The sequence below is a fragment of the Ahaetulla prasina genome, chromosome 1 (genome assembly GCF_028640845.1).
Source record: "Ahaetulla prasina isolate Xishuangbanna chromosome 1, ASM2864084v1, whole genome shotgun sequence".
NCBI classification, from domain to species: domain Eukaryota; kingdom Metazoa; phylum Chordata; class Lepidosauria; order Squamata; family Colubridae; genus Ahaetulla; species Ahaetulla prasina.
The window spans coordinates 49,943,371-49,960,950 of NC_080539.1; the positions used below are offsets into that span (position 1 = coordinate 49,943,371).

The 17,580-nt window shown below is 41.1% G+C and overlaps 1 protein-coding gene across 4 annotated transcripts in view; it reads right to left on the minus strand.

Moving 5' to 3' along the window:
• Positions 1 to 17,580, minus strand: part of EPAS1 (endothelial PAS domain protein 1) — a 129,517-nt gene that overhangs the window by 70,962 nt on the left and 40,975 nt on the right. For 2 of the 4 annotated variants that reach the window (XM_058165208.1, XM_058165207.1), the window contains exon 2: positions 1,597 to 1,662. The exons of the other annotated variants lie outside the window; for them this stretch is intronic. In XM_058165208.1, coding sequence (XP_058021191.1) covers positions 1,597 to 1,662 — 66 coding nt within the window. The remainder of the gene's footprint in view (positions 1 to 1,596; positions 1,663 to 17,580) is intronic. 4 annotated transcript variants of the gene reach the window in all.

The window sequence follows — 17,580 nt, forward strand, 5'->3', positions numbered from 1 at the left end:
GAGTGAATGAAAGAGAGAGAATGAGAGAGAGACAGAGAGAAAGAGACAGAGAGAGAATAAAAATCAGAATGAGAGACAGAGAAAGAGAGAATGAAAGAAAATCAGAGAGAGAATGAGAGAGTGACAGAATGAAAGAGAGAATCAGAAAGAGAATCAGAGGGGGGGAGAGAGAAAGAGAGATATGAGAAAGAATGAGTGGGAGAGATAGAGAAAGAAAGAGGAGGAGAAAGAGAGAATGAGAGAGAAAGAGAGAGGGGACGAGAGAGAGAGAAAGAGAGAGGAGGGAGGGTGCCTGAAGGACCTCATCCCGTCACTGGGAGTCCAGGCTCTTCAGCAAGCAGCACGCTGGATTTCTATTAGTGGTCTGCAGGATTTAAAATTATGAACTTGGTGGACCCTGAGGTCCAAAAGGTTGGGGACCCCGTCTTAAACATCATTGCAAGAAATCTGATATGAAAAGAAACTTCACATGCTAAGAGTGAAAGACTCCCTATACAAGCTAGTCCTCACACAACTGAAATTAGAATTTTGTTAGTAAGTTAAGGTGGTGTTTAAGTGAGTTGCCACATGCCCAGACCTGATTTTATAACTATTTTTATAATGGTCACAAAGCAAGTCACTACAGCAAACCATTAAGCAAATCTAGCTTTCCGATGGGAAAACTAGCAAAAAATAAAATTGACTGCAAACTGGTCATAACTGTGAGCTTCTTGCCAAACACTTGAATTGCAATCACACGACCATGGGATTGTGCAATTTGCAACGGTCATAAATCAGTGGTGGGTTTTAATTTTTTTTATTACCGGTTCTGTGGGAGTGGCATGGCTTGGTAGGCATGGCTTGGTGGGCATGGTAGGGGGGAAGGATACTGTAAAATCTCCATTCCCATCCCACTCCAGGGGAAGGTTACTGCAAAAATCTCCATTTTTGGAATTGGGAGGCAGAGAATAGATGGGGGTGGAACCAGTCAGAATTTTTACTACCGGTTCTCTGAACTACTCAAAACTTCCGCTGCCGGTTCTCCAGAACTGGTCAGAACCTGCTGAAACCCAGCTCTGTCATAAGTGTAAACACAGGTTGTAATTAATTTTTTCTGAGGCTGAGTTAGGCTTAGAATGTTATTAGACTATAATATGCAAGTGTATGGTACAGATGGTTTCTAGAAACTAAAATAGCTGTTTGAGTATGAAGTACTTATAAGAAACAGGAAATATCAAATAGGTCATCTACTCTGGGACTCATAAAAAGATCAAAGTATTAAAGTCTTAATCAGAGCCTACTTCCCCAATGAACTTCCCCTTATTCTCATTGCTAGGTTTACCCTTCCTCTTATCACAACAACATTCTCCCCCCCCCATCTATTCCATCTAAGGTTATAAGACCCTCAGTAAAATGTCATCTTTTTTGTCCTCAACTCCTACTGCTGCCAGGCATAGCCTTAAAATTAAAATATTGTTGGCCTTGTTGAATGTCCCTTCCTGAACAGTTTTTCTGGGCAGTGTAGCACTTCCCTAGTAAGTTCTATTGACAAGTTAAAAGCTCAGGTCTGTGATCTCAATTTATTTATTTATAAAATGTATAGGCCACCTCTCTTACCTCAATGTAACTCTGGGGGCGGGCTTACAAGTACCCTCCCCCTCCCAGCAGGGTTTTTGCTGCTGCCTGAAATTGAAAAGACCGTAATCAGTTACGCACAAAAGGCTTTTGCCTCCTAACTCTATCGCATCCATTTGAAAAATCTAATTTCATATACATGTTTGCCTAAGCTATTTTTCACTTTTTCACTGCAATTTTTATTGTGGATAATAAGAAAGTTAAACAATATAGCCACCCCACCCCTAATTTATCCTTTCCCCCCCCAATTGTCTGTATCTTCCTTTGCCTATGCAGATAACCTTAACTGCACCCTATTATGGAATCTATTATAGCAGTGTCAGAGTTACTGAATCTTGCAATGTTGAGATAAATAAAATGGTGGAAGATATTTGTACAGGTATTATGAACCTAACAATGTCGGCCTTCAGGAAGCTAAGATTCCATTTAGGACCTGTTCACAATTTCATTCATTTTCTGGTAAATACCTTCAAAGACACTAAGACAACTTATTTTCTCATACATGCTTGACAAAATAAATAAATAAATTAGAATAAAATAAAATAAACATATTCCTTCTTAAGTTAGAATGGAATGGAATGGAATGGAATGGAATAGAATAGAATAGAATAGAATAGAATAGAATAGAATAGAATATTTTTTTGGCCAAGTGTGATTGGACACACAAGGAATTTGTCTTGGTGCATATGCTCTCAGTGTACATAAAAGAAAAGACACGTTCATCAAGAATCATAAGGTACAACACTTGATAAATTGTTGCAGATGAATCCCTTTACTTTCCAATTAAGTAATGCCAAGGAAAACTGTTCATTCATTTTCTGATAAATAATTTCAAAGTCTTTTCAAGATCTTCAAAATACTATCACATTTATTTTTTATAGTGCAACATTTTTCTTCACAAGTCTTTGGCAAATCTCTTTACTTTTCAAGCAGAAGTAGCTAGGTAATGTCCAAAATTGGCAAACTTTGGCTGGAATAATATACCTTATATCTCATCAGTGTAAATTAGCACACATACTATGACAGCCTTTCCCAAGCTAACAATCTCTCAGAATTCCCAGAAAGTGTGGTTGGGAAGATTGTACTATGGTTTCAACACAGCTGACTCAAAAATGAATGAAGGTTATCCTTTGTTTGGTTTTAATTTTTGGGAAGCTCAACTAAGGATGAGGAAACTCTAGTCTATGAACCAGATGACAGATGAGGATGTCCAGGGCCTATCAATCTAGAATTCTGAACTTTCTTAAGAATACGTCTTGTAAATCCAGCTCTGGTTTTTGCAGATCAATACATTAGCCCCTTCTTTTTTCACTCATACTTTCTTTTATGCCTTTGAGCCAATCTTTGCCATTGCCTTCTTTGCAAGGCTGAGAGACAGTACCTAGCCTAAAGTAACCCAGCTGGCTTTATGCCTAAAGCAAGACTAGAACTCATGGTGTCTTTTAGCCTGATGCTTTTCACTACTACACCTAACAGGCTGTCCAGACATGTCTATCTATGACCTCATTCACATTAAAATTAATTATTTTGTTAAGTCCTCACTTTCCAGAGTAAGCATTAAATATTCAGCAGGTCCAACGTGAACAAAAGTGTTCTAGTAATGTAAGAGTTCTATACTATATCCAAATCTGCTTCAATTTGCTACAAACAAGCAATTTATAGCAAAAGTAATGTATCTGTAGAATGTGAACAGATCCTGCAAAAATGCTTTTTTTTTACACAGTAGATGAAAAAACATCAGGATTGGTTCCAAAATGAAAATCAGCCATGAGATAATTAGCTGAACTGTATTGAGCTTTGAGCAGCAATCTGTTTAACCCTATTAGACCCTTGTTACAGAACTCATTTCAAATTAGCACAAACTGAAAACTTAATTTTGGCAGAATGGTCACAGTGGTAATAATTGATTAATTTCTCTGAGACACTCAGATATTTTACATTTGTTTCTAGACTGAAAGACAGAATATGAACATCTTGTTATATCATGGAAATTCTCACTCCTTTTTGTTCAATTCTATCAATCAAATAGCAGTTTTTCCTGGCTCTATAAGCTGTAATGTCAAAAGCTAGGATTATTAATATAGAAACTACAATTGTCTTCAGAACTATCCCGAGTTTTTGAAATATATTACCTTGAGTCAGTGGTGGGAGTCAAGTAATTTAACAACCGGTTCTCTGCCCTAATGATTTCTTCTAACAATCAGTTTGCAAAACTGCTCAGAAAGTTAACCACCGGTTCTCCCGAAGTGGTGCGAACTGGCTGAATCCCACCATTGCCTTGAGTTCAGGGGAGGCAGGGTGAACTGAAACATCTCCATGAAAGCAGAGCCAATGACAGTGGATAAGACCAAAGAACTAGTGAGCAGACCAGTTATTTGGAACTACTCCAGATAAGGACAGGATAGGAGATTGCCCACATGTGCTTTGGATAGCTATACCTCACAAAAAGGCTCCAGGATAGCAATCATCCATGGTTTTGAGCATCAGGAGACAAAGGAATTATCCATTTTCAGCTTGCAATCCCAGCTGAAATTTTTAAAGTACATTAAATTTATAAGACTCACTTTCTTACCACTTTTAGAAATTGCCTATAAATTGCCTATAAAAGAACAGCAGATTTGAAAACTCTGCGGTGAGTTTAGCTTCACACTGAACAAAATAAAAATTAATTTTTATTAATTAATAAAAATAAGTGCACCAGTGTGCCTACCATCCCTGTCCTACTGTTCCCATTTATATGTAATCATTCTACATGCTTATGGCTATGTTTTGCCTATTTACCGTATATACTCGAGTATAAGCCGAGTTTTTCAGCACGTTTTTTGTGCTGAAAAGCGCCCCCTCGGCTTATACTCGAGCCAAGCCGTTCAGCCCTTCCTCTTGCAGCGAGTCCTTTCTACCGCAGGCAGCTAGCTCTCGTTAGTGCGCGCGCATGCGTACTTATTCCTATGTGGACACACGCGCACACCCCCTCACGCACAATTACCCGCGCGTTAGTTATAATTGTTGACAGCGTTGACAGAGAGGGCACGAGGGAGAGGCGAGGCAAGGCAAGGGACCCCGACCGAAGAGTTATAATTGTTGACAAATACACACGCAGGGAGCGAAGAGTGAAAACCCTCCCGGGTTTCAAGCGAAGGAAGGAGGCGCCTGGCTACACACCCGCCCCTTCAAAGAAATAGCTGGCATTCCTCGCGGGGCGGACGGGCGCAGACACACACACACACACACACACACACACACACGCCGCCTCCTAAATTCATTTCCCCACCCCACCCCACCCCTTTTTCTTGGCTGCTTCTTCTTTTCTCCTCCCCGGCGCCGCAGGCCGCCTAGGGCTCTCCTTACCCAGCCCGTGCAAGTGCGGTCAGCTGCCAAATCGACGCTTCCTCTCCTCCCACTGAGGAGGTTTCAAGCTCTGGATTTAAATACAACCGAAAGGGGACGCTGGGGCTACAAACAAGACAGGGAGGGAGGGAGGGGAAGGGAAAGGACGGAGGGAGGAGGGAGGTCGAGGAAGCGCAAGAAACTTGTCAGGTAAAACTCAACAGGCAAGGCGGAAAAAACAGGGAACTGGGAAAACGCCCCCAACTAGGGAGAAAAGGGAAGGTGGTGTTTTTAAAAACAAAAGTCCCAAACCCAGCGACGGAACCTTTTTCAAAACCGGCTGCCGAGCCGAGAAGTGACGGACGGACGGACGGCCGACTCGCGAGGCCAGAAGGTAGCCCAGCCGCCTCGTCAGGCTTTTCTCAGTTACTGCGGCCCGCTCTCCCTCCCTTCCGTAGCGGTTTAGCAGGGCTGCTTTGGAAGAGCCTTAACGAGCCCGTCCTCAGCCACCCTCCCTTCCCTTCCTTGAGCCTCCAGCTCCAGCAGCAGTCTATCCCGGTGGACGACGCCTCCCGTTTTGCCTTCCTGGAGCCTAGCCGGCCCGCTCTCCCTCCCTCCGTGGCGGTTCAGCAGGGCTGCTTTGGAAGAGCCTTAACGAGCCCGTCCTCAGCCACCCTCCCTTCCCTTCCTTGAGCCTCCAGCTCCAGCAGCAGTCTATCCCGGTGGACGACGCCTCCCGTTTTGCCTTCCGGAGCCTAGCCGGCCCGCTCTCCCTCCCCTCCCTAGCGGCTCAGGGCTGCTTTGTAAGAGCCTTAAGCGAGCCCGTCCTCAGCCACCCTCCCTTCCCTTCCTTGAGCCTCCAGCTCCAGCAGCAGTCTATCCCGGTGGACGAACGCCTCCCGTTTTGCCTTCCTGGAGCCTAGCCGGCCCGCTCTCCCTCCCTCCGTGGCGGTTCAGCAGGGCTGCTTTGTAAGAGCCTTAAGCGAGCCCGTCCTCGGCCGCCCCTTCGCAGCGGCCCTTCCTTCGAGCCTCCAGCTCCAGCAGCAGTCTATCCCGGTGGACGAACGCCTCCCGTTTTGCTTTCCCGGAGCCTAGCCGGCCCGCTCTCCCTCCCCTCCCTAGCGGTTCAGCAGGGCTGCTTTGGAAGAGCCTTAAACGAGCCGTTCTCAGCCGCCTCCCTTCCCTTCCTTGAGCCTCCAGCTCCAGCAGCAGTCTATCCCGGTGACGACGCCTCCCGTTTTGCCTTCCTGGAGCCTAGCTGCCCCGCCTCCCTCCCTCCGTAGCGGTTCAGCAGGGCTGCTGGAAGAGCCTTAAACGAGCCCGCTCAGCCGCCTCCCTTCCCTTCCTTCGAGCCTCCAGCTGCAACAGCAGTCTATCCCGGTAAGAACGGCCCGTCTACCTTCCCGGAGACTGGCCGACCCGATCTCTCTCCCTTCTAGCGGGCAGGTGTCTAGGGCTAAAGAACCTTGAGCTCCACCACCCCTCTCCTTCCCTTCCTTCGAGCCTCCAGCTCGAACAGCAGTCTATCCCGTGGACGAACGCCTCCGCTTTGCCTTCCTGAGCCTAGCTGCCCCGCCTCCCTCCCTCCGTAGCGGTTCAGCAGGGCTGCTTTGGAAGAGCCTTAAACGAGCCCGCTCTCAGCCGCCCTCCCTTCCCTTCCTTCGAGCCTCCAGCTCCAGCAGCAGTCTATCCCGGTAAGAACTGCCCGCCTACCTTCCCGGAGACTGGCCGCCCGATCTCCTCCCTTCTCTAGCGGGCAGGTGTCTAGGGCTAAAGAACCTTGAGCTCCACCACCCCTCTCCTTCCCTTCCTTGAGCCTCCAGCTCCAGCAGCAGTCTATCCCGTGGATCCCAGCAGTCTATCCCGTGGACGAACGCCTGCTTTGCCTTCCCGAGCCTAGCCGGCCCCGCCTCCTCCCCTCCGTAGCGGCTCAGCTGGGCTGCGAGCCCGCCTCGGTCGCCTTCGCCTGCCCTTTGCTGGCCTCGCCTGGGCAGGGCTGGGCAGAGCCGTGACATCACCTCCACCGCCCACCCGTTGCCGTCCGCCGTCCGCCGCCGCCGCCGCCGCTGCTCGCCTCCCGTCCCTCCCTCCGCCCTCCTCCAGCAGCCAGCAGCGTGGCCGGGGCGCTCGGCGCGGCAGGGCCGGGCTGGCGACGGCCTCTCCTGGCGGCAGCAACGGCGGCGGCAGCAGCATCAACAGCACCAGCAGCACCCGCGGCTCCCCCCGCCGCCCCCCCCGCCCCCCCCCTCCCCCGGCGCCACCTGCATGAGCCACCGCAAAGGCGACAAGCCGCCCATCAGCATCCAGGAGCACATGGCCATCGACGTCTGCCCAGGTCCCATCCGCCCCATCAAGCAGATCTCCGACTACTTCCCGCGTTTCCCCCGCGGCCTCCCCGCCGCCGCTTTGCTCAGCCGGAGCCTCCCTCTCTCTCTCTCTCTCTCTCTCTCTCACACACACACACACACACAGAGAGACTTCTAAAGTGGGTTTAATGATATTAGAGACCCTTATTGCCCTGCCAAAAAAAAAAAAAAAGAGCCACCCCAACGTCTATGAAAATTAACCTTCTCTTCCAAGAGACACTGTGCAGGGTATTTTCACTGTTGGTGTGCATACAGGCTTAGATTTGTGCTGGGTTCTTAGTACTTAGAGCACTGACCTTCAGAGGCACCCTGGTCCCTTGGAAGCTAAAGGAGGACTCATTTTCATGCTTGCAGTGTTCAATTTGGGAAGGGCATCCAAAGAAGTGGTAGATCCTTGTGTGTCCAATCACACTTAGCCAATAAAAATTCTATTCTATTCTATTCTATTCTATTCTATTCTATTCTATTCTATTCTATTCTATTCATTTTATTTTGTCAAATACATATTAAATAATTATATAAATATAAGCATGAATTGAATACATAAAAGGAATACAACTAAAGGGAACATTAGGACAGGGACGGTAGGCACGCTGGTGCTCTTATGCACGCCTTACAGACCTCTTAGGAATGGGGTGAGGTCAATACTAGATAGTCTTTGGTTAAGGCTTTGGGGATTTTGGGAAGAGACCACAGAGTCAGGTAGCACATTCCAGGCATTAACAACTCTGTTACTGAAGTCACATTTTCTGCAATCTAGATTGGAGAGGTTCACTTTAAGTTTGAATCTATTGTGTTCTCGTATTGTTGTGGTTGAAGCTGAAGTAGTCATTGATAGGAAGTACATTGTAGCAGATAATTTTATGAGCTATGCTCAGGTCATACCAAAGGCGGCGTAGTTCTAAATTTTCTAAAGCTGGGAATCCTCCTTCCCCCTTTTGCACTTTTATTGTTTTTCGTTCAAATAAATATTCATGTTATTTTACTTGGCTCTATCTTTATTTTTTACATTGACCAGTAGCTGCCTCATTTCCCACCCTCGGCTTATACTCGAGTCAATAGTTTTTCCCAGTTTTTGTGGTAAAATTAGGTACCTCGGCTTATATTCGGGTCGGCTTATACTCGAGTATATACGGTATATCTTTTTGTGCCAATTTTTTCCATGTGTCCATGTCTATGTTTATACTGTTACTTGTTTCCTTATACTTGTTGACAAATAAATAAATAAATTATTAACAATTTGAAATAAACAGAAAAAAGCTAAACAAGGTTTGATCTAAGAAAGTTATAAATGGTTTACTGGTCAAATTTGGAATATTGGTTTTTACTCTAATAAAAAAAGGTAAAAAGATAAAGGAATTCCTGTGGATTTTACTCTGCTAGTCATTGTCGACTATAGGGACAGGTGCTCATCTCTATTTTAATGCCATTGAACCAGTACTGTCCAAAGACAAATCCATGATCATGTGGCCAGCATGATGTCACAGAGCACTGTTACCTTCCCATTGAAGTGGTACCTATCTATCTACTTGCATTTGTATGCTTTTGAACTGCTAAATTGGCAGGAGCTGGGACGAGGACAGGAGCTTACCCTGCTGCATGGAGCTTGGGTCTCAAACCTGGGCTGCTGGCTTTCTAGCCAACAAATCCAGTGTCTTAACTGCTGAGCCACTGCACCACCTTTTGCTGTAATATTTTGAAATTAACTATAAAAATAGCTCCTCTGGGAACTAGATTTATTTTAAGCTATCTTAATTTCATAAAAATAAGCGACTTCATGATTTTAGAAACTGGACCCATGAGGGGACTAAAGATTCTAAGCAGAAGGGAAAGAAAATGCCAGTGTGTTCTTGTTGTCAGTTAATACTGGGACACAAAATAACAAAACATCGTAACATTGCTCTATGAAGATTTTCAGCCATCCATGTCATGGTTATCCCAAAGGTGCTTTTTCAAGAGGCAACTGGACTTTCTGGTTTTTCTTTGAAGACATTTTGCTTCTTCAGCTCTGACTGGATGGTGGGGAATGGAAGGATTTATACTCCTTCCAGAAAGCTGGTCATCAGGGTCACCTAAGAGTTCAATTTTGAACAGCCCTCTCGCAAAAGAGGGGGAGGAGGAACATGACAGCATCTATCTCCAGTCTACAACACAGCATCTATCTCCAGTCTACAACACAGTCAACAATTCCAAAAAGGCTCCACACCCATTGCACCACTCAGGTGATCTTTCACACCTCCTGAAAGCATCTCATTCTCTCGTTTTTGGTTTTTTTAAAATCTTGCTTCATAACCTTACAGATATAGTAATTTTGAGTCTTATTTGAGTCTTATTTATTGAGTCAGTGCTGAGTCTTGGCTGTTTTTCTGCTTTAATAGAATTTTTTTATTGGCCAAGTGTGATTGGACACACAAGGAATTTGTCTTGGTGAATATGCTCTCAGTGTACATAAAAGAAAAGATACGTTCATCAAGGTACAACATTTACAACACAATTGATGATCAATATATCAATATAAATCATAAGGATTGCCAGCAACAAGTTATAGTCATACAGTCATAAGTGGAAAAAGATTGGTGATGGGAACTATGAAACGATTAATAGTAGTGCAGATTCAGTAAATAGTCTGACAGTGTTGAGGGAATTATTTGTTTAGCAGAGTGATGGCCTTCGGGAAAAAACTGTTCTTGTGTCTAGTTGTTCTGGTGTGCAGTGCTCTATAGCGTCGTTTTGAGGGTAGGAGTTGAAACAGTTTATGTCCAGGATGCGAGGGATCTGCAAATATTTATATGCAAATATCTATTCAGATTTTCTGTTTAATGTATTGCTCCCTATCCTATTCCAATATTTAAGACATATACAATATTTAGACATATAAATAGGTATGCATATTTTTTCATATTTTTAAAAGTTTACTGTTACAATTTCCCCTCCTCCTGACACACATTTTTTTTTACATTATGACAAAAAATTTAATTTAAAAAGAAAAGTCCTTAGCTCAGTTCTTCAAGTTGGGAACCAAAAGATTTGCTGTTGTGTTTAAGGGCAGGCTTGTATTTGTCCTTTAATAATCAGCTTACAAACAACTTCAGTCTGTTTATTATTAGAAGCTGGAGTACTGTATGTTGACAACTAGATTTCTCACACCCTCTTTGTAGGCTGTTTGACAGGCTTTCTTTATCTCTAGGGGTACAGTACATTGTGACAGCCTTCTCCACTTTGGTGTCCTCCAGCTATGCTGAACTTCAGATATTCAAAGATATGTGGGGAAAACTAGAGGACAATTGAATGGAGAACACTATAATAGAAGATTTTCCCCCCAAAAGCCAATTATAACTAATTACTGTTTTAACTTTAGTAGAGAAACTAGAGGTGGCAGGGACATATTGGGGGGGGGGGATAAAAACATATGTTACTTTCTAAACTTCCTAATAATTTATACCTCTATTATGACACAAGTTCCTAAATCAGTCCAGCTGAATAGATGGTTCAGGCTAGACTTGTATAACTTGTGTCTTCTTATGTCAAAAGATGCCACACAGATTTTTTTTATCTCTAATAAAAGATTTACAGATTTTTTTATTTTGGTTTGTCCACCTTTGGCTAGTTATCACACATTTACACTGGTAAAATTATTTATTATTTGTTGGATTTAAATCTTGCAGAATAAACTGCACCTCCTCCTTTCCATACTTTTTTTTTTATTTGCATTTATATCCCGCCCTTCTCCGAAGACTCAAGGCGGCTTACACTATGTTAGCAATAGTCTTCATTCTATTTGTATATTTATATACAAAGTCAACTTATTGCCCCCAACAATCTGGGTCCTCATAGAATAGAATAGAATAGAATAGAATAGAATTCTATTAGATAGAATAGAATAGAATAGAATAGAATAGAATAGAATAGAATAGAATAGAATAGAATAGAATAGAATAGAATTAGCAGTCTGAGCCACAGACAGTGATACTTTGGGGGATGTTGGGCTGAGATGTAGTTACTGCTTCAAGTCACCTGAGTTTTCATGGCTGAGATGGTGGTCCAGGTTTAAAACTTAATCTTATTGCACTCTAGTTATTTACTGGATTCATTCCCAGCCAGCACCTGAGAATACTTCCCTATTTTTTTTCTAGGAAAATAGTTAAACTTCCAGACAAAGCAGTGCAGAGATGTGATAAAATAAGTAGAAATATAGATTATTTCTACTACAGCATTTTATCTTCCAACATTTATTAAAGGGTCTTTTAAAAAAATTAATACATTCAGGCATCAGAGATAGAACTTTGTACCTCAATCCCCCAGGAAGGTAGTGTGATCTTTAAATGTTGGCAATTTGCAACAGAGTAGTGGTACCTTATCCATTCATGTTACCTGGCTGCCAAAGTGAATGGCAGCCATTTACTCCAATAAAAGAAAGTAACTGGATTTACCGAGGCACTACCAGGAAAGGTGCTAAGTATTAACACCATTAGTTTGGTCAGCAGTGGTTGTGATTGGATATCCTGATATCTGCATACAAGTATATTATGGAATTGTACTGGGGGTGGGGGAGGCAAACAGGAGCTGGGAAAGTAGCAAAGCACAATGATTCTTCCTCCGCAGACCTCAATAAAATGCAACACAAACTGCCCTTGACATTTGGAAACTGGCAAGCACAGGATGTTAGTTGGCAGGCTGTCCCAGCTCAAAGCAAACCAGAGAGTACAAAAGAAATCTTCATGCTTAACTTTTATAACTGCGAATTAAAATACACAATGTTTATATTTCAGCGAAGCTGTTAATTTTTTTAAACTTTTGTTAATGAAAGCATTATCTGTTACTAAAAATGAGAGAAGGCGCATCGAAACACTGGAAGAAATAAATAATTCTTTTACTCGTAAACCCTCCCCTCCCCAATAAGTAATATTTGCATCATTAATACATACATATTATGTATTAGGCATAATGATTAGTCTTAAGCCTAATTATGAACATATTTCATTACCTTAAATTGATCACACCGCTTGATAAGGCAAACTTAATACAAACTTATGGAAAAGATAAGATAACAAAAGGCTAAGAATAGACCAGAAACACAGGAAGTTTGTTCAGGGCTTAAAAAAAGAGAGAAGACAACAATGCTTTACTGCATCAAACTTGTGTTGGAAAAAAAGGTCTTGATAAAAAAAGAAAAAGCAAGACAAAGAAAAAAGAGGCCGTGGATAAGAGTTAACTACAGACACAGAAGGGATGATCAATTTTAGTTGCTAATGGTAGGCTCTGTTTGTATTTTACCATTGCTCATCTGCCAATTATATTTAATTGGAAATAATTTAGTTTTTTTATTTCATTATCTAGCACAGCAGACAAAAGGGACAACAAATTTGTTTTACATGGGCTCCAGCACTTGTGCTGTCCATTAACACAGACAAATCAAAGCCAATTAAAGCTTTTGTCACATTTTCAAAATGTATTGTTTCAAAGTGTTTTCTGAGCAGTACACAGTACGTTCAAAGTTGCTGGAGTAGTCTTGTGCATCTTCTCAAATTTGGGGAAGTTTATGTATTTTTGCAGCACTGCCCAGCTTGAGTGGGGAGTTTTCTTGTGGCTGTAGGTTTCTCTTTTTTACTATTTTGGAAGAGCTTAGTGACCGTAGTAGGAAGGTCACTAAGTAGGTGAGTTAAAGGGAGCTTTTTCCTTCTTCTGCTTGTTGGTTTTCAGAAGGCCTTTTTTTAAATTTTACATTATGTTAAGGTACCAGACAAATTATGGCTCTTATGTGTTTTTGCAATTTTTTAATTAATGCAATTATGTTTTATGTGCCTTTTATGTTCGTACTCTGAAAAATTGTACTATCAATTTTCAGAAGTGAGGAGGAGAATCTGCAGGCTGGCAGAACTTAAGTACCACACTTGTCCCCAGAGCAATAAGTTGCCCTTGTGTTTGCTCAGTCCGGTATGAACACGATGTTTAGGCAGTAACACTAAAATTACATAATTTTATATGTGGAAAATATTTAGATTGACTACATAAAGCATGTCACTTTAAAGTAACTGCAAGCATAAATAATCTTCTGGACAGAATGATGTTCGTTGTGAACCATACCCTGGAAGCTTTGAGGCCGATTATTATAACATAGATATATGGAAGAATGGCTTTGAAGACTTCTCAACAACACCATTGAGCCCTGAATGGTGCATTAAGGTTGCTATAAAAACTATAGCAACAAAATCTTAGCTTAGGTGTTAGAGATCCATTCTCTCTCTTTCCCCCCACCCCCGTGTGTGTGTGTGTGTGTGTATGTATGTATGTATGTGTGTGTGTTTGTGTGAGACAGAGAGGGAGAAGGAGAGAGTGTTTGAATTTTCCTGATTGATATTCTCCAGTTATATGTTCATCTTTCATAATGCTTATTAACTTTTTCTGTACAATAAACTGGCCACAAAAAAGGAAAAATGTAAGTATTCTAGAGAAACATTTTATTATAACTTTTAAAACACATTCATGTTTTTTCTAAATTCTTCCCCATTGTCTGTAATAGCTGTACTTATTTTTTATGGAGACAAATTAAGATTTGCTACCACTGCTTACAGGGCCCATGTCCTCTGTTTTCATCCAATATACCTTAAGCATGAATCATCACCTTAGGCAACGGAGTTTTAAGCCACACAACTGATTTATAAGAACTTCTTGTAGGCAGGCAAGGAGGTTGGGCTAGATACATCACAGCCTAACAAATTCTCTGGGAAAAGCCCTTGGAATGAATGTTATGCCATAGCTTTAAGAGCCCACTAGAAGACAAACCTTTTATGGCTACTCATAAGAAAGTGGAATTTATATATCTGCTGTGGTCCTGCAGATGCAAATTCAAAGGTATTTAGGTTTCCATGGAACTTATGAGAAAACAAAACTCTCTGTGAGATAGGCTTTATTTTTGATGAGTAATAAAATACAAACCCCATGATGTCAGTATCAAGACAACAAAAATTGCCTTTTCATTAGTGGCTAAAATAAATACTGGGAGTAATTCTGGATTGTAAATTATAGGTTCCAGTTAGAAGACTACAAATTCTAATCAATTTTGCTCAAGGGAAGATGGATAATTAGTTCATGAATTGATTTAATCTTGTATTTAAAAATGATTATTGAACAAAACAGAACTTGTTCGTACAAATAATGAATCCACAAATCATAAAATTTTGGAATGGCATATAAGAAGAAGCATGCAAAATGTCAGAGTTAATACACCCGAATTAAAAAATAGTCAATCAGCAGAACATAACTTCTCAGTTTATGAGAAGTTCACAACAGCTCTTTGTGGAAAATATTCTAAAGTCTAGATCTCTTCTCTGCAAAGGACCTCGAATGGAATTAGGATGCCTTGTTATACAAATGGGGAAGACTACCTTTGGATTTTTAATAATTTCCTCAACTTCATTGGAAATTGTCCAAGGCGAATAACTTAGATATAGCAACTTTGAAGAAGCTAACAAATTTAGTGGATTTATCCCAAACAACAAAGCACATTTAGATGAGATTCATCTTGCAGTGTTAAATGAACACAGCCAGTTTGTCATGCACACTATGGATTACGGTTGAGTTAGCTAATTCAACTGTTTGTCTAATTCAACAAACTATCATTAAAATTCTCATGTCTGACCAGAAATCTTTCAGTGGCTGAATAAAATATTATCTAACAACCCCATACATGCAACTTGCTGGTATCGAAAAAACCTAGAAGATACTGTAAATAACACCCCATCCCCTATGCACACAGACAGGTGTACCATTTGTTTTATTTGCAATTATGTTTAATATTTGTGGTATACTTCCAACTAAAATGTTTTGAGTAGTATCACCGGCTGTATTATATTGGTCCTAATTAAAACAGGTTTGAAAGCAGTGGGATTTAATGTATGAGATGTATGCATATTCCCATTTCTATATTATAAAAATGCATCTTAGTAAATATTCAAGTGTCATTCAAATCTAGGTAGTTTACTAGAACTTATTAGTATATTATCTATTATAAAGCATCTTACAATGCAAAGTTAAAGAAGAAAAAAAGGTGACTTTAATTCAGAATGCTGCATCTGTCTAAGATTTTCCTAGAAAAGTCACCATTTATTTATTTATTTATTTATTTATTTATTTATTTATTTATTTATTTATTTATTTATTTATTCATTCATTCATTCATTCATTCATTCATTCATTCTTACGATAAATATTCATCAATAAATGCTCCTTAAGAATGGATCTATAGATTTAGTTTTTAAAATCCAAACTTAAAGGAAATTGAGTTTTGCTTATAAGTTTCCCTGAGATATATATAACTGACTACTAGGTGAGTGGGGATGCTAGGCAGAATAAACTTTCTGTGGTTTTTCAAACCTGGCAGTACATAAAATCACAGAATAATTATATTACTGACTGCTGGTGTGCAAATGTATTGCCAAAACATCAACTCTGTACACCTACGCACAACTTGCCAACTAGGAAGAGCTTCACTCTATTTTTTTTACGAACTAAAATGCTTTTTCAACCTGTTGTAAAAAGTCCTTCAGCCTTAATGTTTTGCATAAACTATTATTATTATTATTATTATTATTATTATTATTATTATTATTATTATTATTATTATTATTATTATTATTATTATTATTATTAAATTTTTATACCGCCCTTCTCCCGAAGGACTCAGGGCGGTTTACAGCCATAATAAAAAACAACAGCAATATACACATAAAACCATAATTTAAAAAACTTATTATACAAATGGCCGAATTAAAACATTTAGAATAAAACCACAAATTTTAAAATGTTAAAACATTAAAACTAATTAAAATCCTATTAAAATCCTATGACAGTCCTGCGCGAACAAACAAATAGGTCTTCAGCTCTCGGCGGATAGGTGTATAGGTGTTGTGTCCCTAGGTTGTACAAAAAATTTGCAACTATAATACACCCCATACATTAAAGGAATAAGAAAGAGTTGCATATGAGAATGAAGGCAGAAAATCTGGCTCTTGAGCAGAAAGGTTACAATAAAGATAAAACCAGTGAGATATATGCAGTTGAAGTCTAATGCAGCAGTTATTTATTTCTCTTAGAAGAAGAAAATCTCAGAAATTATCTAGAAAAAGCTTTTACTTTAGAGCAGGGTTGTCAAACTCAAGGCCTGGGGGCCGAATCCGGCCCGTGGGTTGCTTAGATCTGGCCTGCCGGGCCACCCTGGAAACAGCAAAGGACTGGCCCATGGTGCCTCTGCCAGCAAAGATGGAGCTTGTGAGGGCTCCCTTATCACTGGCAGAAGGTTGTAGGAGGCCGTTGCAGCCGAAAGCGGAGCTCGGGAGCCAATTTTCCCTGGCAGAGAGCTCGCGCCCCCGACACAAATGATGTCATGCTGGCCACACCTATCCTGGCCCAGCCCCCCCCAGGTCAAACACAACCCTGACGCGGTCCTCAATGAAATCGAGTTTGACACCCCTGCTTTATGTTTTTTTGTTTTGTTTTGTTTACATTTATACCCCGCCCTTCTCCGAAGACTCAGGGCGGCTTACAATGTATAAGGCAATAGTCTCATTCTATTTGTATATTTTTTACAAAGTCAACTTATTGCCCCCCCAACAATCTGGGTCCTCATTTTACCTACTTTATGGTGGAAGTAGGGTGGAAGGCTGAGTCAACCTTGGACCGGGCTCGAACCTGCAGTAATTGCAGGCTCTGTGTTCTAATAACAGGCTTCTCTACTGCCTGAGCTATCCCGGCTTTAGAGTCTTAAAAAGGCCCTGATGAGGTCTGATGTTAGCAGGCTGCTTTGGGTTGAGATATATTGTAGTTATGACATGTATGCAATCACAGAGAACTTCCATCTGCTAGACTTCATAGCACGAAGCAGGCAATATGTGTAGGCTGATTGTGAAAGGAAAATGTGCAGAATCTGTCTTTGATACTGGTAGAAATAATAAGATGTGTCAAAAAACTTTGCCTACAGTCCTACATATCTTGATAGCATCAACATTTCTACTTCTACATTCCCTCAAAAGCAACCTGAAGATGATTCACAATCATCTCAACTTCTGCTGACATTACATTATCAGGAACAAGGAGCAAAGCATATCAGTTTAAAATTTCCTTGCCTCATTGTGCACAAAAGTTTTTACTTTAAAAAAAGTATGTACCTCTTAGTCTCTATTTTATGTTCAGTGAATCTGTTTAGATAAACAGCAACAACAATAATAACAAGCAACAAGCTGGAGTGAAACAAGTGTCCTCGAAAATGAGGAAATAT